General features: G+C 45.9%; 1 protein-coding gene across 2 annotated transcripts; it reads left to right on the plus strand.

Annotated features, from left to right (window-relative positions):
• Nucleotides 1-450: 450 nt before the first annotated feature.
• gtse1 (G-2 and S-phase expressed 1) lies at nt 451-11,949 on the plus strand. Of its 2 annotated transcripts, none has more exons than XM_084017275.1 (12): nt 451-560; nt 797-865; nt 952-1,009; nt 1,792-2,509; nt 3,356-3,517; nt 3,835-3,967; nt 5,113-5,502; nt 5,662-5,719; nt 6,725-6,907; nt 7,016-7,235; nt 9,860-9,976; nt 11,444-11,949. In XM_084017275.1, the coding sequence occupies exons 2-12, from the start codon at nt 844-846 to the stop codon at nt 11,531-11,533; spliced, it is 2,151 nt and encodes a 716-aa protein (XP_083873401.1). In that variant the 5' UTR covers nt 451-560; nt 797-843; the 3' UTR covers nt 11,534-11,949. The 2 variants fall into 2 exon arrangements, with proteins under 2 accessions (XP_083873401.1, XP_083873402.1); XM_084017276.1 differs by having other exon boundaries at nt 11,447-11,949.
• Nucleotides 11,950-24,125: the final 12,176 nt, after the last annotated feature.

Consider the following 24,125-nt stretch of genomic DNA (forward strand, 5'->3'; position numbering starts at 1 on the left):
ACACAAACTGGAGCAGTGTGAGTCCAAGCGGGCGGCAACCGTGCGCCCTGAGTGGGCCCACTTATCTCGTGACCACAAATGAATTAAAACGTGGGAACGAGTTGTATCTCGTGCGCTCAATGTAGTAAAACGTGGACTCAATATACATTTTTTTTGGTCCGGATGTCCTCTCCGGGGCTCTATGAGATATTGCTTTAAAGGAATTACATCGCAATTATTAGGCCTACTATCCTTAGTACTATTGTTATTTACTTATTTGTATCTGTTCTTTGTTCATGTGAGAGGCAATTTAAACTTTGTTTTTAAATCAAAGCATTTCAAACAAGGAACCTGTCAAAATATGTATAATACACCCGGAAGCCGGTTTTACTCAACGGACTACAATCTCCACGATTGTGTTCATGGGTTCGTCACACAGTTCCAACCAATAGTTGAGCGTGTCGGAGTCAGGTGACCCACAGCGCAGGAGATTTGAATTGTTTGTGTGCTTATGTGTCTCCGTTTGAATGCGAAGCAGAGAAGAAGAGTCGTGAGTTTTCATAGGAGTTTGAGGATTTGAGGTTTGTAGTGTTCGGTTAAACTCGACGTCAGTGCGAGTCCCGTTGGCCTAACTCACGTTTTAAACGTGTTTAGTGTAAAGCTCATACCAGTTGACCTTTAGCTAGCTAGTGAACGACCGGGCTAGCAGGCTAACGGTAACGTTAGCATGACGACTACACGGATCAGTTTAAGTTCTCTCTCTTCACTGTTTGTCTTTGTGGACACATTGTGATTCTGGTCTCGTGTGCCACTGCAGGTCTGATCCGGATCAAGCTGTTTCCCACACTGAAGAGCTCCAGCGGGATGGACTGTGAAGATACTAGCGGTACGTTTTCACGAGTTGACCCCGAGTCAGCGTTCATACACTCATCACCGTGTTCCTGTGTTTGATGAGCCCGTGTGTCTGAACAGGTCTGTTCCTTCTGACCGACGAGAAGTTTGACTTCGACGTCTCTCTGTCGCCTGCCAGGTAGGAAACACGCTTCTGTCAATACTACCACTGAGTAATAGTAATACTCAGTAGTGGAGGAAGTACTGAGATCCTTTACTCAAGTAAAAGTTCTAATAATACACTGGAAAAGTACTTTATTGCAAGTAAAAGCCCTGCGTTGAAACTGTTATTCAAGTCAAACTATAAGTATGGCAGTAAAGGAACTCTCGTGTAGTAAAATGCCCCTTGTCTGCCAAGATGGAGCTAAATATTTAATGGTTTTTAAAATATATTATAGAGTTATATATAATTATTTTATAATTGATCCAGGACTGTAACTAATATATTCCTTATGAATTCATCTTGTAATTGTTTTTCCTCAAGTGGTGGATTTGATTGTTTGATTTTTAAATTTCAGAAAATAAAGTCAATTCGTTTTGTCCAAAAAACAGACCAAACCTCACATATATTACACATATATTATTACAATTATTTTAATGGTTACAAAAGCAGAATTGTCACATTTGAGAGGCTAGAACGATGAAATGTTTTTGCATTTTACATTTGAACGACTATCAAAATATAGTTGCCATTAATTTTGCATAAGTTCTAATTTTATATATTAGTTTAAAAACATAACGATGTGTAGTTCTAAGGTAATATGTCTTCTGGTTTTGTTTGATTTAAAGTTACATTATTAATGAACTGAAAGGTGAATATTTACATGAGATGTCTTGTGCAGGTTCGAGGTCTAGCAGGTTTAAATCATTGTTGCTTTGAGCCATTTGTGTTCCTCTCAGCCGTGATGTTTCTCTCTGCAGCTCCAAAGGTGATGATGAAGATGAAGATGAGGTATTCATGGGTCCGGTCAGCTATAAGGAGAGGTGTGTCTCTGTGAACGTGGGGTCTCGGCTTGAGGACGGCGGCGGTGGTGGCGATGGTGGCGGCGTGCAGGCAAGCTGGAGTCCGCTGAGCGGAGACCAGCTGGAGGCCGTGTGTCAGGAAGCTCACAGATTAGCAGATCAACTGCAGTGTGGTGAATTCGGCCAGCCGCAGGGCAAAGGGGACGAGCCCACCGATGTGACGACTGACACCACAACCGAACGCGCAACTGACAAGGATGACTTTGTCCAGGATGCCGAGTCCAAACTGTGTGTGCTGGATCAGAACGCCACTGCGCTCATCCCCATCAAGCGTCAGACCTTCTGTGTGCAGGACAGTCCCATGAAGCACCTGCCGCCCACTTTCCAGCGCCGCCTGCTGAGAGGAAGTAGCACCAACACGGCTTCATCGACCCGCCCCTCCAGCACAGCTTCATCCACTAGACACAGCACCGTCAGCCCTGCCTCGTCCACCCGCACCACCACCAGAAACGGCGCCTCCAGCCCCGGTCCCGGGGTCAAGCCTCAGACCAGGAGGGGCCTGCGTGGGAAAGCGGCGCTCAGTGTCGTGCTGCCAAGCAAACCGGCCGCCGCCACAACTTCCTGTTCGACCAGCAAGAGTAGAGCGGAGAAAACCAGACTGCAACCACCAAGCAAAGTAGGAGAGAAGTTTGTATTTTTACTCTGCACTTCCGAGATGAAGCGTTTAGTCTGACACATCTGGTGTCGAGGCTTTGGTACAAGTTTCTTCTTCTCTTTCCTCTTCCACTGTGCATCTGAACAGATGTGGTGATGGAGTGTTTGGTTCTAATACTTTGCTAGTTTCCATAATACCTGAACTTTACTGGGAAATGTGAATTTAATGATCCGAAGCTGGATTTAGTTGGTCGAGAACTTCTACCCATGGCTCTTAGTACGCTTTCACTCAAAATACAAAGAGTGAAATCGACCAATATGGCTTTTTCACAGCCGATACCGGTTATTACTAATCTAGGAGACCGATACCCGATATGACATTACTGTTTCAAATATACATCAAATAAAAGCTGTCAAAAGGTGTCCACATTTAGAAAACACAAACTCCTTAAAGCATATGTTTACGTCACAGAATCGTTCAACATGACCTTAACACAAAAAGTGCAGGGAGCTATCTGTAACATTATTATAAAGTTGAACAAAGAAATAAATCCAATATGATAGTTCCCTGAAGTTTTCTAAAGTTAAAATAAAGTAGTGACTCTGGTTGCAACAGAGCCAATGTAAGGCATTTTAAAATGAAATAATTTATCCGCTTGAAAAATGGCCGATACCGATAACCATAAAATTGCAGAAAAACGGCGCCAATAATGCGCTGGGCCGAGGATTGGTTGACCCCCTAGTAAAAATGACAATTCACTGTCCTACAGGTGAGGTTCTGCTGAGAGGAGTTGTGACTCAAGAGTGAAGAATCCTGGAATATGTGTTAATGTCAAGCGTCTGCTCTTTGTTTTTTGTGCTGATTCAGCCGATGGGGGGTTGGAGGCAGAGCCCCTCCTCTCGCCCCTCCAGCAGAGCTGAGTCATGTGAGGATCTGCTGTCTGATACAGCGAGTGTTGCGTCTGACATCAGCGATTCTTCCCTCAACTCCAGCCTTCTGGGAAAACGCACGCTGGCTCCGCCCACGAAGGTAACGCTTGTTTAAAACTGATTATGCTTAATATACAATGGGGGGGATGGATCATGTATGGCTTCATACTTTATTGTGTTATGGCCAAAAAATGTGTTGCGTTGTTTTTGTGTCATTGTGATCTTTGGCTAATAATCCGTTGAGTTGAAGTGGATGTTTGAGCAACATTGGAAGAAATTCCCTCCACATATTGCCAGCACAGAGACAGAAACGCTGGGTCGGCCTGTAAAACACCTGGCTGGCCTACCCACATATACACCGTCTATTGTGATCATCCTGATACGGTGTGGGGAAAATCTGATCTGTTTCTCCATCAGAGTGCTGTGAGGAACCTGTCGGGTGTGAAAGCTCCGTCCCTTCAGAGGAGTGTGACGGACAGGAAACACACATCCTCATCATCCTCCTCGGTGTCCAGCTGCAACTCCAGCATGTCTCTGTCGCCCGCTAAAGGTAGGCTTACACCCAACCACCGGCCATTTGTCTGTGTCCCCAGCTCACATCACGCTCACAGCTAACAAAATGTTCATAGCCAGCATCCCGTGTGCAGGACATCCCAAATAGCTGACACTGCTGATAAACGTTGATCCGCTCAACTTTGCTTGGCAGAACGTCACGCAAGTGTTGGGCATGGCTTTGTAGCTCCATGTGACCATGTTATAGCTTCCTACACAAACAGCAGAGATGTGTCTCTCCCAGCAAAAAAGAAAGGTGGGCTGGGATCACACACGTTACAACAGGTGGCTCTCCTTTGAAAACATGCGTGGGACCGGGCTGAGGGTTAGGGGCCGGGCCGAGGGTTAGGGGCCGGGCCGAGGTTTAGGGGCCGGGCTGAGGTTTAGGGGCCGGGCTGAGGTTTAGGGGCCGGGCTGAGGTTTAGGGGCCGGGCTGAGGTTTAGGGGCCGGGCTGAGGTTTAGGGGCCGTGCTGAGGTTAAGGGGCCGTGCTGAGGTTAAGGGGCCGTGCTGAGGTTAAGGGGCCGTGCTGAGGTTTAGGGGCCGTGCTGAGGTTTAGGGGCCGTGCTGAGGTTAAGGGGCCGTGCTGAGGTTTAGGGGCCGTGCTGAGGTTAAGGGGCCGTGCTGAGGTTTAGGGGCCGTGCTGAGGTTAAGGGGCCGTGCGGAGGTTTAGGGGCCGTGCTGAGGTTAAGGGGCCGTGCTGAGGTTTAGGGGCCGTGCTGAGGTTTAGGGGCCGTGCTGAGGTTTAGGGGCCGTGCTGAGGTTTAGGGGCCGTGCTGAGGTTAAGGGGCCGTGCTGAGGTTTAGGGGCCGTGCTGAGGTTTAGGGGCCGTGCTGAGGTTTAGGGGCCGTGCTGAGGTTTAGGGGCCGTGCTGAGGTTAAGGGGCCGTGCTGAGGCTGAGGTTTAGGAGTTTAGGGGAGACAGCCCATATAAAGCGAAGGTCTTGGTTCCACATAGTTAATTGTTTCATTGTAATTAAAAACTAATCAAACCTTGGTCTGCATGTTGCAGTCCATTACTACCACATGTATCAGCGTCAAAACAGGAAGGGATTGGTTGAGTAGTTAAACCCTCCTCTCGCCCCATATGATGCTAGTTGTCCAATCAGAACATGGGGCAGTACAGGTGTTGTGTGTCCTCTCAGGTAAACCGAACTCCTCTCTGAACCGGAGTCTGAGCGGCCCCACTGGCCCCGCCCCCAGCAACATCAGCCGAGCCGCCGCTCAAAGCCGGCCACGCCGCTCCACCGTCTACGCCGCGGCAGATCCAGCGTCCTCCAGCGCTGCCCGCCGCGGCTCGGCGTCCGCACAGGCCAGGAAGCTGTCTGAGGCGGAGGGTGTCAAAGCCACCAGGTCCACACCGCTGAAAAGAGCTCAGACCACGCCCCTCCAAGCCACGCCCGCCAAGAGGGTGTCACTTGGAGGGGCTTCCATCCCCACCGCTGCCCCAGCCCGACTGCAGCAGAGCGGGTTGAAGGCCAAATCCAAAGCTGAGGCCCCGATCCTCCCGACGACCAGTGGAGGAGTCAGAGGAGGTAAGAGTTTAATGTCTGTTCATGTAGTCGTTGAATCAATTTGTTTTTGTTTGATATTGCTGCATATATTGTCACATTTAGCATCTTTGCAATATTTTCACTATTCATCTATAGGCCCCTATAGGTTCTCTAAAGGCTCTTTCTGTCTGTCTGTTCCAGCTGATGTGTCAAAGATGTTGAAGCCAAAGAGGCTGACGTCAGTGAGCAGCATGGACAGGTAGATGACATCACACTAAACCACCGTCAATGTAAAAGTGCACACAGCTGTACACGGACATCACATATACACACACACACACACACACTATGCACAAAGCAAGGTCCATAAAGACATGGATGAGAGAGTTTGGTGTGGATGAACTTGACTGGCCTGCACAGAGTCCTGACCTCAACCTGATAGAACACCTTTGGGATGAATTAGAGTGGAGACTGAGAGCCAGGCCTTCCTGTCTGCTCTGGTTTTCTAAATAAAAGCCCAGGAAAGTAACTGCATCTGAACAGGGAATAATGCTGCCTGTATTATTGAACATGTTCAAGGGCATTCATACAAATGAAACCCATTTCCAGTTTCCTAACTATTCCTATTCCTTAACCTTCTTCATGCAGGTCACAGCCAGTAATGCAGTGTAGGTTCAGCTTTAAAAAAAAAAACTTAAATATTCCACATCTTCTATACACTATTGGTATTATTCAACATTTCAGTGAGATTAATATTGATAAAACCATTCTCACCTATTCCAATACTCCTAACAAATCAACTTATTCTCACATTCAAGCCAGCAATGCAGTATAAAGCCAGCATTTAAAAAAAAAACCTTAGTTCTACTACATATTTTATGCACTATTGGATTTGTTAAACTTTTCAATTACATTCATACTAATTAAACCCATTCAACTACTTCACTTCCTTATGCATTTTGCACCAGTTCAGCACAGCGTCAGATTTCTTTGGAAATTGCTTTAGTTGATAGAACTCTTTTCAGGATCCTCACAGTCCCCTTATAGATAACCTTAGAAAACACATTACCAATCATAATCGATGAAAGCCCGGTGAAAGTGGAGAATGTACTTAGAAATATAGATGAAAATGAATATAACCTACTAATATCCTGCAAAACCTGTCCTGTCACGCTGTGCTGCGTCTTCAGGTGGTTTGTTGGGCTTCAATCTGACCTACCTTTTTGAGAGATTAGTGATCAATAACCACCTTCCTCTCCTGTAGTCTTCCTCAGAAGCCTTCTGCTGGTCCTCTTACACCCTCTGCTGGCAGCTGCAGGTCACTGCAGGTGAAGATGCGTCGTCCCTCTGCCCTCCCCACCCCAGTGAGGCGCAGAATGTCCGCCATCCCTGTCACCTCGCCCACCGGACCGCCGCCCACCTTAGCCAGAAAAGAGAGAACCTGCAGGTGAAACTCATGTTTCGACCAGTTGGATGGCTAGCCTGGGGGGGAGTTGATCCTCCTGCGACAGATCACCAATGAAGTCTCACTCGCCATGTTCTCATTTCTGTGTAGCCCCGCCCCCACAGAAGCACAGGAGGTGCGGCCTGTTGATGCCCCCGACATCCAGCCCTTCCGCCTGGAAGAGGAGGAGGAGCCCCCTGCTGCTCCGCCCACCTGCCTTCCACAGCCCGACCAATCAGAGAATGCAGATCCTGGAGTGCCGAGTTGGGGCCAACCAGAGCCCAGCAGGAACCTGATCGAACTGGAAACTATAGACAGCAAGAGACAGGAGGTCAGAGGTCACACACACGCACACACACACACACACACACACACACACCAGTAAGCATGACATTAATTTTACTCATCATCTGCACAGGTCTGTGTACATACAAGATTTGTTCGATATTTTTTTATTAATTAAAAACAAAATAAAAAAGTTTTTCAATTGAATTTCCAGAAAAATGCGGGGAAAAAATCGTATATTTAAAAAAAATCTCACTTTCGAGTTCATGAGTTTGTCTGCTAATAATATGAGAGGAACACGACTCTCCCTCGCTCAAACCGACATTATTAGCCAATCAGAAGTAGAATGGGGCGGGTCTTGGGAAAATGTGCTTCAACCGAGGTTCTGCATCGATGCTCGACTGGCCGAGCAGAGACGTCACGTAGGAAAGTAGGATGGAGAGTAAGTTCATGAATCCTGGGGAAGATACCCTCCTAATTGATCAAGGATTAAAGAATAAATGGCGCTGAGCGTGGATAGAAGAGCTGGAAAGATGGTGAGCCTTTTGGTAGCTGGTGCAAGAAGTTAAGAGAAGCTGGTGCTTTAGAGTTTAGCAGAGTTTAGTTTCACTCCTGTTTCTAGTTTCAGATATCAGCCTAGTGTTTCTGTTTACTGATTAAAGTCCCAGTCGGCAACATTTGTTTGATCATATTCACTGAAGCTGACACTACATTCCGATAGAACAACATAAATCATCCGGTTTTAGAAAAGAAAGCGCGCCTCTACGTGCACGTAGAGCCTGTTTGTTTCGCAAAAAATAGACAGCGCCCGGGTCATCCTGTCCAATCAGCAGGCAGGGCTGTGTTCGTGCACACACAGAGCCCCTCCCCCCTCGGGTCGTACCACTATCACAGGGGGGAGGCGGAGGGAAGTAGCAACAAGCTTCCAATTCCTCGTTAAAAACCGAAACGAGGAGGTCCAAAATAGGGGTGGGACGATACGGGTAACTCACGATTCGATACTGTGATGATATTTGTCCCACGATAACGATAATATCACGATATCTGCGATATTCGATATATTGCAAGAAATTTCATCAACGAGATATCACGATATGTGACTGAAAAAGAAAAAATATGCATAAAAAATAAATTCCAAAACTTCGTACAATGTACAAATGAATAAACACCGTCCAGCTGGACACATTAAAGTGCATGAACATTAATAACATGTCTTATGTAAACCAGGACAGTGCTTTCTGATACTGAAAAGTCAGTAGCAACTTGTTTTATGTAAACTTGGGCCCGTTTTAGTTTAACAATAGCTAAACAAGATAAGAATAACATCAGAATTAAATGAAATATTGGGCACATTTCAGTATGCAACCAATTATGTGCAGAGTTATGTTCACCCATCCAGTACCTGGGAAGTCGGGCCTCATGCCCTCAGAGCTGCGTGAAAACCGCTTGGAGCTCACAGCAACACCGGGCAGCACACGGCTCCGCGGATCCACACATGCGGACCCTCCGGCGGACGGTAAACATGCGCCGCCCGGAATCCTGCCCGTAAATAGGCAATCGAGCCCGCCGAAAAGTGGGTCCTCATGCCCTCAATGCTGTGCGAAAAGCGCTTGAAGCTCACAACAGCACCGGCCAGCACACGGCTACGCTTATGCGGCGTTCACACCGGACGCGATAGACGCGAATACAATCGCGTGAGACGCGTGTATCGCGCCGCTTGATCATTTTGGACTATTCGCTTCATTCGCGCATGACGCTCATTTTTTAACCGGTGCTGCTCTAGCGGGGGAAACGAGGGCAGCGCCGGCGGGGAGCCGGCGGGTCACGTCGGCGGACCCTCCTCCTCCGCCTCGGGGTACCCGATGCCAGAGTCCGTGAGTCCGTGAGCCTCTAAACGCTCGGAATCCTGCCCGTAATAGGCAATCAGACCGGGCAGCGGGCGGCCCCCGCGGATCCGCTCCGGAGAACCGTAAACTCTTAGACGCACCGACGGGAGTCTAAAAGAACCCGTAGACCCAAAATATCGATATTTGCCGTCAGTGTATCGATTTATTTATTGCGACAGAGAGCACAACAATATATTGCAATATCGATTTTTTTTCCCCACCCCTAGTCCAAAACAACCAAGGAAAAGAAAACACCGGTGGAAAAGAAGGAAAAAAGAAAGATTGCGACGGTGGCCGTGATAAAACCAGAGTCAACATCGGACCCGCGTTTCCCCGTGGCGTGATCTAAGGGATTTCAAAGGACACGAAGTTGAGGGGAAGGAGTTCGGTGGTCATGGGGGAGGAGCGTGAGAGTTGTTAACATTCAAAATCTGACAGAGTGCCCTCGATCCGCCAGACTTGCCGACTGGGACTTTAAACTAAAAACGTTGCCATGGTGATCTGGTGGGATGAGCCCTCCCAGTCATGGGAGAGACCCTACAAGATTTTCTTCTCTTTGAATTGTGAGGAGCTTGATCCTCATCAGTCTGATCAGCTGCTTCCTTCCTGTCACTTCATCTTAAAAATGTTCTCAGCTCTTGTATAGTTCCATTTTTTATTTTTGTTTAATTTGCCTCTCATTATGTCTTTCTTTTACTATCTCTGTATATGCCGTGTTGCCGCTGCACCAACTGACTTGCCCTGCTGGGAATCAAAACAAGTCATCAGTCTGTTCTCTCTTCAGATTCTACTGTTGGATCTTCCAGCCCCAACTCTGCACCCTCAAGAGAAACTGCTCATCGACTTGACCAACACCCCAGACTTGATCCGGAACAGCATCAAGACCTGTACCACATCTCAGGTAACTGACACCACAGTTTGCATAGTTATATCCACAAACACAGACATAGGGCCATCACAATAACTGTAATACATTATTACAATTATTGAAAAGCCGACTGCAGGTATTTCAGGGCTCCAGAGTGCGACCAATATACTAATATTAATATACTACGCATGAAACTGTAGGTTATCCTGCTGCTCCTCGAGTGACAAAAATGAAGAGAACTGCAGAAGGTTGTTTTCGTACAGAAAGGTGCTCTGCCCGTAACACCGGCCCCAGGACAGACACGAATTCTACAGAGTTACAGCTACACCACCTGTCTCTCCTCGCACCATTAGATGCCGGTCCCGTCTCACCCGACTCCCCCGGTGTCGTGAAGCGGGCCGTCCAGTCGGTCGTAGTTTTAAGAGCCGGTCCTTGGATTCGGTCTCCGGTTTGCTCAGATATGACACAACAGCTACCGTTATGCATTTATAGCAAAGAGTACCAAAGCATGGCTGGGAGCACTGCTGGCGCTGCCATGTCCAGCCTTGACTGCAGTGTTTTTCCAAAGAAGCATGTAGGACTGTATCTTTCTTTGTTTCACCACAAACAGCAAAGATAAGATGTGTCTTTCCCAGCAGAAAGAAAGGTGGACTGGGAACACATTGTTTCAACAAAGATGGACGCTGCAGTGTTTTGTTGTGGAGTTCAGGGGAAATGCTACGTGTCTGATATGTGAGGAAAAGTTGGTGTTTCTACAGGAATACAACATGAAACGTCATCACTGGTCTGAACACGGAGAGTAGGATGAGAAGTAGATGTTGACACTCCTATCAGATGACAAGACCATCAGCGGCCCGAGACCATTTGAGTTTGAGACCCCTGGTTTAAGGGGTAAACCCTCCTTGTTTTCGTGTGACTTGCCGAGTGTTGGTAATATTGATTGTAAAGATGTCTGCATCCTAATGGAACTAGATGGCACTTTGCTTCTGGTGCTCAAAGCGCCAAAGAAAATGATGTATACGCAGCTCACCAAGCACCACTGAGCCAGCTAATGTCACAGCTCAGCCAGGACGATGCCATTAATGTTCTCGATCCGTCACGAGCATCTCTTCCGTGAGTAGATTCATGTTTCCGTCTGCGCGCTGATGTGCTTTGCAGGTGTACTTTGGTCGAATGAAATTGGTTCCTACATGAAACTATTTTTTTCAAATATGTATATTTTGGGGTGCTCATCCCTCTGGCTGATATCTGCAAAGGTAGGCAACTCGCGCCCAAAACAATCTGGATTGACAAACGGTACTATAGGTAGGAGGAAAAATATGTATTTTGGATTTTGGGGAGAACTGTCCATTTAAACTGAGAATGGACTTGAGTGAAGTAGGAGACATCTTGTGTTGACATAAGTTAATTTAAGTTTTTGTGTATAAGTATTATTGTTGTCTTTATTATTTTTTCTTAAAAGGGGGATCTTTAAATAAAAGGTGTCTTTATTTGCTTCAGCAGCTGATCGACCTGAGCTCTCCGCTCATCAAGTGGAGTCCAGAAGACAAGAGGGGGAACAACGCTCCACTCATCAACCTGTCCTTCTGAACCAGATCCCCCTGAAGACCTGGATCTGATGGTCTCTGCCATTAACTGGACTCTTCAGAAACCCAAGTTTTTAACAATGAAGTCTTCACTGAAGCAGAGCGTTGTTTTAAATGATGAAAATATTCTACGGTTGCTGATGGTTTTTCTGCACCCGTTTGTTCTTTTATTCGTCTGTCTCGCTGCTCTTATTGATGTCTGAATAAATGTTGTTCATGTCATGACTCTAAACGTTCATGCTCCTGTGTGTTGAGCCGACTGCAGTCCAACCACATGGAGTTCCCTTTGTTCATAATTACAGTATACAACAGTGAGAACACCTCCTTCCTGATCACCTCTGCGTCTCATGCAAGTTGTGAAAGATCTAATAGTTCATCTTAATTTACTATTGGCAAGTGTACTTTAAGCTGCACGGTGGTGTAGTGCATGTCCTCCCTGTGTAAGTGTGGGTTCTCTCCGGTTCTCCAGGACATGCAAGATGGGAACCTGTCTGTCTCTACATGTCAGCCCTGTGATAGACTGGTTACCCGTCTGTCTCTACATGTCAGCCCTGTGATAGACTGGTTACCCGTCTGTCTCTACATGTCAGCCCTGTGATAGACTGGTTACCCGTCTGTCTCTACATGTCAGCCCTGTGATAGACTGGTTACCCGTCTGTCTCTACATGTCAGCCCTGTGATAGACTGGTTACCCGTCTGTCTCTACATGTCAGCCCTGTGATAGACTGGTTACCCGTCTGTCTCTACATGTCAGCCCTGTGATAGACTGGTTACCCGTCTGTCTCTACGTGTTAGCCCTGTGATAGACTGGTTACCTGTCTGTCTCTACATGTCAGCCCTGTGATAGACTGGTTACCTGTCTGTCTCTACATGTTAGCCCTGTGATAGACTGCCGTCCTGCCCAGGGTTTACCCTGCTTTCGCCCAATGACAGCTGGGATCAGCTCAATGGTAGAAGAGGGGTGACGGCTAGAGCTTGAACAAAAAGACGAAGCCATCCAAATGGAAATACAGGAACAAGAAATACTCCTGTAGCATGTGCAGGTTCACATTGAGGAGGTGGCCAAGTTAAATGACACAATCCAACCAAAGACGACTTGATCAAAAACCAGAGGGAGATGAAAGCTGAGTTGAATGTCTCAGAGATGGGGGTACTAAAAGATTTGCTTAAGAGGCTTCAGGATGAGGCAAGTGAGCTTCAGAACAAGTTAAACACTGAAAAAACTCAACGAAATGCAGACCTCTCAGGCAGAGGACAAGGAGAAGATAGAATACCCTGAGACCAAACAGCGGGACTTCAGTGAAGAGCTGCAGGCATGCCTGCTAGTCTCTGACCTGCAGGAATTTTGAACAAGCATCATTGTCCTGAAAAGGTACTTTCCTCACGATTACTGCCATTGCCATGAGGATCAGAGTAGTGAGGGAAATGTGAGCAATGCCTTGATCTCTAAACATCTAGGAGACCTATTGACGGAACATGTGGCGGAACGTGTGGCGTTGCAACATTTGCTGGGCGTTCAACAAGGTACTAAGATTTCACCCAAACATCACATCAATACCTGTGTCCCAGTACAGAAGACGGTGTGTCACCTTGTCTCAGTGAGGTGAGCATCACAGTATTGGGTTTTCTCCAAGTGCTTCGTTTTTTTCCTACATGAACTTAAACTTTAAAAAAAAATCCCCATTCGTACTGGGACTTGTGAAGTTGTTCTCTAGATTGAATGTGGATCGTCCAACTGTGGCATGTGAGGGAGAATGGGATAGGGGATATAGACTGATGATGTTTAATAGTCAATAATTAGGGAAAATTAGTGTTTTTAAATAGTATCAACAAGAAACATGGTTCATTTTTCACTAATCTAACTAACATGGATCTTGGAACGACAATAATAGCGCAAAAAAGCACATAAAGCAGCAAACGGAAGCGTACAACAGGGCACAGACGAGGAGAACTGGTTCAGATCCACCAGAAATTAGTCTAGTAATATGCAGCGAAACCGTGAAATTAAACATATAATACAATAATGGGCAGATAAAATAACTGGTTTGTGTGTTAATGGAACGGCCAGAGCGGAAACCAAATAATGTCGCCATCAGCAAGAGATGAACGACTACGGACCATTGCTGCAGGCATGGTTGGTATGCAGGGGACATCCAACGTTCCATCCAGACCTGAGACATGCACGTCCACGCTGACCACTCGTGTTCTCAGGAAAATAAAAATACCAGAGCAAACAGTCATAGATAAACCTTTCCCATTTACCAAAGACTTACATGTGACTAAATGCTACTGATAAATTTAGTCTTACCAAAACATTAAAATATAGCACAGGTTTAGTTACAGAGGCAATAAGTCCTTGAATGTGAGTTGAACATGCTGAAAGCAGCTTTTAATGTCTTAAACCATGAACAAACATATGATAGCATAATATTGAAGAATGCACATGTTGTCATACTTTAAGTATATAAATTACACAACCAAATCACATTACATTAACTTTACATTACAGTACAAAAGTCTCCAAAGCAATTGATATTCAATAACAGCTTGTCTCTATGCTCACTATGAGGGATCAAACATTTTTTCATCTTTTAGATTCAATTCCTTCATCACATTCATTCATTTGGCAGTCACTTTACAAATTGTCTAATGTACATCTCTGCTCTGTTGTGCTCATCTTTTTTGATGGCATACATGCGCCCAGTTTATGTAGAGGGAACGTCAATCCTTGCAGTTCTATGCTGCAGTGGGACATTGCACATGTCTTCTCTTCTTGGCCAGTAGAAACTCTTGGCAGGGCCATGTGGGTGCATGAACTGAACCAGTACATCTTTATCTTGCTCTGAAACGTCTCTGATACTTCCTGAATTTTGTATAACCTCATGTCTTAAAGTTTCTTTGTTCAGGTTACAGTCTTAAGGCTCTTGTTACCTACAGAGTCCTTGATATATTTGTAAGTTTTATGACTTTGGCACCCTCATTGACCTAGGGGGGTGTGACGGGACAAGCAGCCCCGTCACGGCAGCGATGCGCTGCCTTCATTAAAAGACTGTGTGTTTATGTTTATGTTGCTGTATTTTTAGTTCTCCTCTGTTTATAGTCTGTTACCATCCTCCACATTAACCGGTTCATAAGTCATATTACACCTCTGTTACTCCTGCAGCTGTTTAGAGCGTGCGCACCAGATAAATATCAACACTGCAGGGGCGATCGTCAATAATACGTTTCCTTTCCCATTTCATAGGTATCAAATAACCACGCTACACTTTGTTTTCATTTTGCATGTTTTGTTTATTTGTATAGAGATCCAAATGTTTAAAGTAAAGTAAGAGCAAAAGTAAATATTGTTTAGGCTGCTGGGTTTGATTTGACTGATTACAAGTCTTTACAAATATATATATATATATACATATGGGTAATTTCACTGCCTCATTTAGTTGTGCTGAAACATCCCTGTCAATCCAGCGGGTACAACAGGACCGAGGGGATGCAGAGGCTCGACGCCAAGACCAGCGTTGGAGAAAAATAGAGCACCAGTTCCAGCAACTACAGCGGCTGGTGAAAGAAGAGTCAGATGACATGCAATCAGTGCGGCAGTCCCTTGGAGAACTGCAGGAAATCAACCCACCCAACTCCCGCCCCACTACTGTGCAAGAGGGGCTCCTCAGGCAACCTGCCCCCCTATCAGCAGCAGTTCAAGACCCTGGGTCCGGAATGCAAAGCTACTCATTGAACACTTCCAGCCTTGGCATGCATTTACCTCCAGCACACGTAGGGTGGAAAGCTCCAAGGATGCCACCCTATGAAGAGGATGAAGACATTGAACATTATTTAACCACATTCGAAAGACATGCATTAGCCAGTAATTGGACTCTCGACAGCTGGGCTTTGCACCTTGTACCCCTGTTAAAAGTAAAAGCCAGAGCTGCCTATGTAGCGATGAATGTGGATGACAGCAGAGACTATGTTAGAGTCAAACACGCAATCTTGGACAAGTTTGAGATCAATGCTGAAACTTACCGCCAACGGTTCCGCTCCAAAACCATCCTGGAGGGCGAAACGGCGAAAGAGCTTCAAACAAGACTCAGGGACCTGTTTGAGAAATGGCTGAATCCAAAGATGAAGACCAAAGAGCAGCTGTGTGAACAGATACTCCTAGAGCAGTTTTTGGGCATGCTGAACCCTGAACTGCAGGTGTGGGTCAAAGAACGCAAGCCACAGACCTTAACAGAAGCAGCAGAGATGGTGGAAACTTTCGTTGCTGCCAGGCAAAGCAGGAGAGGCTACCAGTTGGGCCCTCAAGAATCCTGGAAGAGATATCACCAGGGGGCCATGCGGGAAGCCGAGAAGTCGACCTCTGGTAAGTCTGTGGGTGGGACTGGTCATGTGTTTAGGCCCTTCAATAGGCCCAATAGCCCTAGTAGTAGTCACACTCAATCTGCTACACCTAGGATAATCATTTGTCACGGCTGTGGTCAGCAGGGTCATATTAAGCCAAATTGCCCCATCAAAAAGGTTACAGACACTAGACTGTATTACCTTCCAGGCCCTGATAGGTGCTCACCTTCCGTTATTTCCTCAGATGTAACCATTCTTGTTAAAATCAGAGGTAGGACATGGAGAGCATTAATTGATTCAGGCAGCAGCCAAGCGTTTGTGCGCAGGTCTTGCTTACAGCCAGATGAGTTTCAGTCTATGGGCAAAGTGAGGGTATGTTGTATCCATGGAGATGAGTCAGAGCATCAAACAGTTAATGTCAGTATGAAAGTGAAGGGCCAGAAGTACTTGTTAACAGTAGGTGTGATGGATAGATGTCCATATCCAGTGATTCTAGGCCAGGATTTGCCAGTACTGACAGAGTTGCTGCAGGGTAATCTTAGCACAACCACAGGCTATGTCACCACAAGGGCACAGGCCAAAGGGAAGTCAGACCAGGAGCTTTGGTCAGAGTTGCCATTTGAGAGTAGTTGGCCCGGTATGAAGATTAAAAAGACAAGGGCAGAGAAACGTAGAGCTAAGGTTTTAGGTACTGCAGTGCAGGAAAGCTCGTCTTCCCCACCGCTTGATGAGAAGGAAGTCCTAGTGGTAGAATTTGGGAAGCTACAGCAGGAGGACCCTACACTTAGCTCATGCATTTCTGCTGCCAAGACGTCAGAGGAAGCTAGGGAATCCATTGGAGAAGGAGAGGTGTGTTTTGTAAAGCGACAAGGGAGACTGTATAGAGTGGGTGCTAATACTGAGCAGTTGGTAGTGCCTAAGGCTCTTAGAGAAAAAGTGTTAAATCTGGGTCACAGTATTCCCTGGGCAGGACATCTAGGCCTGGAGAAAACAGATGGCAGAATCTTGAGCAGATTTTACTGGCCAGGTTTTCACAGGGACATTACAGAGTATTGCAAGTCATGCCCTGAGTGTCAATTAGCAGCACGCTCTAAGAAAGGTCTGAAAGCTCCCCTGATCAGCCTCCCCATTATTGACGTTCCTTTTACACGTATTGCCATGGATGTCGTAGGTCCCCTAGAGAGGAGTACTGCAGGGCACTGCTACATCCTGGTAATATGTGACTATGCAACACGGTACCCTGATGCGTTCCCCCTCAGAAACACAAAGGCTAGGCAGATAGCAAATATTTTAATCCAGCTCTTTTCCCGAGTGGGGATCCCTAAAGAGATTTTAACCGATCAGGGCACCAACTTCACTAGTAGAACGCTGAAGCAGGTTTACACTCTGTTAGGGATACAGGGCATTAAAACCACACCGTACCACCCGCAGACTGACGGACTGGTTGAAAGGTTCAAACCCCACTCAAGAATAACACAGTGGCACTTGTCTTTGCAGCCTTAAAAGTTCACTGTAAGCTACAACGTGGGCAAGGACAATGTAGTAGCTGACTTTCTTTCGCGTCCAGACAGTGACGCTCTCCCATAAGGAGGGGGGTGTGTGACGGGACAAGCAGCCCCGTCACGGCAGCGATGCGCTGCCTTCATTAAAAGACTTTGTGTTTATGTTTATGTTGCTGTATTTTTAGTTCTCCTCTGTTTATAGTATGTTACCATCCTCCACGTTAACCAGTTCATAAGTCATATTTCACCTCTGTTACTGCAGCTGTTTAGAGCTTGCGCACCAGATAAATATCAACACTGCAGGGGCGATCGTCAATAATACGTTTCCTTTCCCATAAGGTAACAAATAACCACGCTACACTTTGTTTTCATTTTGCATGTTTTGTTTATTTGTGTAGAGATCCGAATGTTTAAAGTAAAGTAAGAGCAAAAGTAAATATTGGTTATCCAATCCAATCCAACTTTATTTGTTAAGCACTTTACACAACCAAAGTTGACCAAAGTGCTGTACAGAAGAAAAGCCCAAAATTACATAAAAATACAAAAAAAATAATAATAATTAAAAGACAAAAAATAATAAGGGCCACACAATAAAAAGCAATGAAAATAAGAAATTTAGGCTGCTGGGTTTGATTTGACTCTGTCATTATTTAGCATTAAATAAAATATATTTTTCCATGAGTTTCTAGGAACGACCCCAGTTGGGCCCCCAAGTAGCGTGCCAGGAGGTATTCACCGACAAGTTTTTTTTCTTTTTATTGTGCTTGCACAAGGATATCAACATCTCATCCTGTGTTTTCTGGAATCTGACTATCTGGACCCGTCCAGTGACTGCTGAGAAAGATCAGCTGACAACAGGGGAAAGTCCTTGTGACGGCATGGAGAGACAGCTGGCAGGAGGGAATAGACCCCAACGGGACAGTCTTGGGTTAGCTGCCCACGACTGTAGTCTCTCATGCCTTGCAGCATATCGGACACACCCCCTATAGCTACGAAGAACCAAACAAAGACAACACCCCCAGAGTCTGCGAGAGCGGGGGCGGAAGAAGACTCATCGGCTGACAAAATGGTAACGACTGGACCGGAAACGACTATGAGTAAAGACAGCAGCATAGCTTGGAGTGCATCAACACCCCTGTCATGGAAGAGGCAAACTCAAGCACAGAGCTAGCGGTGGAACAAACATCAGCGGTAGAACCCACCCAAACTCCCCGACCTGCAGTCGAGCGGAGACTTCCAGGCTGCAGACTGCGCGTGAAGTGGCCCGACGCTGCGGAAAAAAAGCTGTGGGAAACGGTGAATAATGATCTGACCCTGACCCTCTAACAACTTCGAGGCACAGTGGAGAAGAAGTTGGAGAAAATGGGAGACATAATTTATCAATACGGGGCAGAACGCTTCGGACAGGCTCACAGCCCACCAGTCTCCAGGAGGCAACAGGAGATCAAGCGCCTTGTTCAAGAAAGGAGACAACTCAGGAAACTTTGGAAGAAGGCCTCGGAAGTGGAAAAGGAGGGCATAAGCACCCTCCAAGCGGACATTAAAGCCCGTCTGGCATCCCTCCGCAGAGCAGCGAATCTACGGAAGCGAGGAAGGAAGAAAGAACAAACAAGAACACGGTTCTACAACTGGAGAATCTGGGAGTCATAAACGAATGACCTGGGGCCTCATTTATAAAACTGTGCGTGTACGAACGCCCAAAAGCCAAAGTTTGCGTGCGCCAAAAACTGTGCGCACGCAAGCTGTACGCAATGTTTCCTTTATAAATCACAGGATCACCTACAAGTGTGCGTACCTGAATCCCGCCCTGTACACGCCCACTTTTTACCATATTAATGAGCTGGCATGCAATCGTTTCCGTGTGGTGAATCACGGCGACAGGCCAGGAAAAAGCGAAGAAACGTAACTTTTCAGAAACTGAGGTAGAGACACTTGTTGGGGAGGTGGAGGCCCGGAAAATAATTTAATTTAGTGGCCACAGCAACGGGATCACGAATAAAAAGACGCAGTGCGAGTGGCAACACATTGCTGCTGCTGTCAACGGCGTCAGTGGGACGGAACGGACGGTGGCGGAACTTAAGAAAAAGTGGTCTGATCTGAAGGTAAATTACATCTTTCTGCTCCTTTACCAACATGTATTTAATGTATTGCTTGCGTATTTGAGGAAGTTTGATTTTGATGTGACTTTGACGGGGATTGTGTCTGAAAAGGAGGGAGACACAGACGCGACTGAGACCAGAGGGATAAGGGTGAACAGATTTTAAACTTTTATTGTATATAAAACAAAACGTTAAATCGTTTCTGTCCTTCCAGAGTCTGCAGCCTTGGGCGTAGAGGAGGCTGACGGTGAGGAGGGTGACGTGACGGGTCCTCGGCACAGCGTCCGGGGTGCGCTGCTGCTTTGCGCCGGACCAGGACGCTGTGCCGAGGGCATGCACATCAAGCGGTCGGGTGCTCACTGATGCCGTCCTGCAACTTCAGCGAGACACAATTGCCGCCATCAACAACGTTGCAGATGATTGATCGTTGTCTTCCTTATTTTACAAACGCATGACATCCTCACGGATTCTTGCGCCCTGTTGATACCCCTCCAGTCGGGCAGCGGGCCGAGGCTCATCGTGCTGGGGACTCTACCACCTTTGCCGGGTGGTAGAGTCTGCCTCCTAAGTTCGCTAAAGTTGCACTCTCCACGCTCCACGACTGAGCGCGCACGAGCGTGGCACTCATTATAGCGCATTTCCTCTGCGCTCTGGTGGTTTAAAAATGAGGATAAAGTGTAACAAGTATACAATGGCTTAATGGCTGTATGTGTGTTGATGACATATGCACAAAATGTTTAGTTATTCCCGCTGTGTTCTGCAGTGATCTAATGGAGGATATTTATTGTATCCTGTATTACATGCAGACGGGCCGTCTCCTCTTCCTCCTCCTCCTGTGGTGACAGCGCTGATTCAATATTTCAAAATTATTGTGATTGAAGATACAAGTCAGATTTTAAAAGAAGGTGGTAATATGAAAAATAATATCACTCCGTAAAAGCGTCAAAAACACTGCTGGAGTTCATCATGATAACGCGGATCTAACGTATAATATGGAGTGAAATTAAATGTGTGCGAGTCATCTAAACTGTAATAGTTATTCTCACGTTTACTTCCTACAATCTGACATCTGTATCGCTGATTCCCCTCCAGTCTCCAGAATGTGCGTACCCGTACGCATGCCTCAGAGTTTGCTTACAGGTACGCACACTTTCCCGTCAAGTTTGGTTTTTATAGATCACAACTTTTGCGTGGAAAGTGGCGTACGCACGTTTCAAGCCCCGTTTTGTGCATACGCAAGCTTTATAAATGAGGCCCCAGGTCTGCTGGCATGCAGAGAGAGGTCACATGAACTCTGCAGGAAATCATGTTCACATTTTGACCAATCCAAGAAAAGGATGAGATATGTGTTCAACATTAGTTTAAAACCATCCATAATAATCATTGCGGAATTATAAGCATACTGGCGAACTTCCCGTCGTTCTACGCCGAAGGACAGAGAAGTTACCAAAAATGCTAAAAATTAACATTGTCATTGTAATGGACTTAACTACTGCACTCACACAGTCAGACGAAAATATGTTTGCTCATTACTCTGCCCGAAACACCAAGGACATAATGCTTACTAAGTTACCAAACTTGTTTGGGCTAGCTTGATAGGTTTGCATTGTATGTGTTGGATCAAAGTTCCTTTCAACTCTACCAAAAATGATTTGTACAGAGAAATGTTTACAGTTCATGTTTCATTTCATTTGTTTTGACCTATCATTCTGTGTGAGAACTATATGCAATGTGCCAACTTTGACCATAACGCCGAGATGGTGTTCAAACGTTCTAGTCATAGGATTGCATTTCGTTTTGTTTAACAGTTTAAATCACAAAGATTTCGGACTGTAACTCGAACGGGTCCCTCCTGGACACGCCCCCTCGGTCAGCATAAAAGCTGCGTGTTACAGACACCCGTAGCTCTTCCCTCTCGGGCTCTGGCCTCCCAGCTCTTGACTCCCGGGCTCTGGCCTCCCGGCTCTTGCCGCTTGTGCCACCAGGCGCTGGCCACCCAGCCTTCGCCTTTGCTCTTACCCTCTTCGAATTTAGTCCCTTTCTTAGCTCCTAACTTTTACTACTTTTATTAGAAAAGTTCGTTCGTCGTTAGATTCTTCATTTTTGCATTTTTAGCTTTTCTTTTTCCGCAAGCCTTTTTGATCAATGCTAACTCAACCGGCGGCCGCAAGATTTGGCATATTGACTAACGCTTATACCTAAGTCACCCAAGGCCGAACTCAAGGAGAAGACAGCTGTTAAACTCAGACGGATTACGGCAAAGAAGGACGCCCGCTACGAAACTACCGCAGATCACCGCTAACGGTTCCCTCGGGCCACGGGGAAGATCCCTTCGGGTCTACGTCACCGACGGAAGAGCGACCGCTTGGAGTTTCAGTAAGCCGAGAAGAAGCGTCCCAAAGTAAGACCGAATCCGCATTCAACAGTAATAATGTACAAGATGGCTGCTTGTGTGTAGCTGCATCCTGATCTCCCTCTACCCTCTACTTTTCCCAATGCAGTAAGAGGAATTGTTGGCTTTCAAACCGGATTACTTGTCAAACTGAACCAGGTGTCTATCATAGTACAATAGCTCTACTAAAAAGTGACTGTGAGTGGTTTATACCCATGCCGCGTGGAACAAAAAACAGCGCACAGCCAGCTGCCTCGGAGGGCATGCAAACAATGCAAACAATGGAATCGTCTGAAAGTCTGGCCGAGCTGATTGACATTGCATTGGAGAAACATTTTTCCAAGGCTGATGCCATCGCCAAGGAAAGATTTACCTGCCTTGAGCAACGTCTTGATGTGCTACAGTCAGATATATTATCACTCAAAGAAGAAACCGGTGCACTCCGAGCTGACCATGCAACTTTACTAAAGCGCACAGAAAAGGTAGAGAGCTCATCTAGTTCACTTTCAAAATCTCTAACAACAGTAGAAGAAAAGCTAGCGGACCTTGAAGATCGAAGTAGGAGAAACAATATCTGTGTTCATGGGCTTCCTGAGGGAAAAGAGGGCCCTAATGCCACACAATATCTCAACACTCAGCTATCACTGTGGTTTCCCACACTGAAAGACGCTCCACCGGAGATTATGCGAGCGCATCGCATTGGACCCCCTCGGGGGAACGCCACCTCCAAACCAAGAGTGCTGATTTTTGTGTGTCTAAGGTATACTGATCGAGCCCTCATCCTTAAAGCAGCAAGAAACTCAACATTGACCATGGAAGGGAAGACGGTCCGCTTCACCGCGGACTACAGCATGGCAACCAGAGTCCGACGCAAATCCTGCTATGCCTCCATGGATAAGGCTCGCCAGGCGGGTTTCCTCGCCTTCCTCATCTATCCGGCGACTATAAAGGTTTCCAGAGGGCATGACCACAACTTCTTTGATGACCCGGTAAAGTTGGAAGACTTTCTTGGAGGACAGGATCCGAAGTAGTCCAGCAAGAATAAAATAAATGAGTGAATAACAAGCTGACGTTGACGAGGACTAATGACAATTGATGTGTTTATTCCGGGAAATATGACCCCCTTCGGTGTTTCTTTTTTTCTTATTTTTGTCTTTTTTCTGATCATCTAACCGGGCTGCAGCAGCCACTGTGAACATTGTTTTGGTCGTCTGCTTCTGGTCACGTGACCCAGATTGTTGACGCTGTTGGCCTGGTGATTTTAGTCTTGCTGCATCCTAGAGTAGATATGTCAAGGTATTGCCTTTTTTCTCAGTTTTTCCATTAGTCCATTTTTCTTGCATTTTGGTACTATGGGGGCGGGAGAGATATGTTCACAATGAACACAAACAACTGGGACTCTGAGGGAATGGGATGCTTGATGTGGGTGTATGTTTTTGTGGGTTGCATTTGGTGGTTTGTGTCTGTATGTATGTTTGGACCTAGGAGTAATTTGAAGAATGGTTGTAGAGGTAGGAGCACTAAGATGGATCAGTTAATAAATGAAAACATTATGGATTATATAAATGATTATGTATAATGACTTCTGTTAAACTACTAATATCTCCAATATGCTAATAAAAGGCAACATACATGTCTTAGCAATATCAGAGACTCATCTGGATTCCACGTTTGAAGACTCTGTAATAAGTATTTAAGGATATAATATATATAGAAGAGACAGAAATGCAAATGGAGGTGGGGTAGCTATCTACATTCAAAATCATATACCAGTGAAAGTAAGGCTGGACTTGATGTCAGCAGAGATAGAAGCACTATGGCTTCAAGCTTATATTCCCCATCTGAAGCCCTTATTAGTGGGCTGTTGTTATAGGCCACCTAATGCAAATTCTGATTACTTAGATAAATTGTGTGAAATGATAGATAATGTATGTGATCATGTAAATGAAATATATCTCCTAGGAGATCTAAACATTGATTGGAAATCATTATATTTTCCACTTAAAAATAAGCTTCTTGCTATTACAGATGCATGTGGACTAACACAAGTGATAACCCAACCAACGAGAGTGTGCTTAAAAAGGGATGGATCAAGAACAGCAACCTGTATCGATCATATATATACCAACCAAGCAGAACTATGTAGCAAAGTCGTATCATTACCAATTGGATGTAGTGATCACAACCTAGTGGCCGTAGTGAGGAAGACAAAGGTTCCGAAAGCAGGACCCAAAATCATTATAAAGAGAGCATACATACACTTAG

Source organism: Eutrigla gurnardus (assembly GCF_963514095.1).
Source record: "Eutrigla gurnardus genome assembly, chromosome: 9".
In the NCBI taxonomy this organism is placed as follows: Eukaryota; Metazoa; Chordata; class Actinopteri; order Perciformes; family Triglidae; genus Eutrigla; species Eutrigla gurnardus.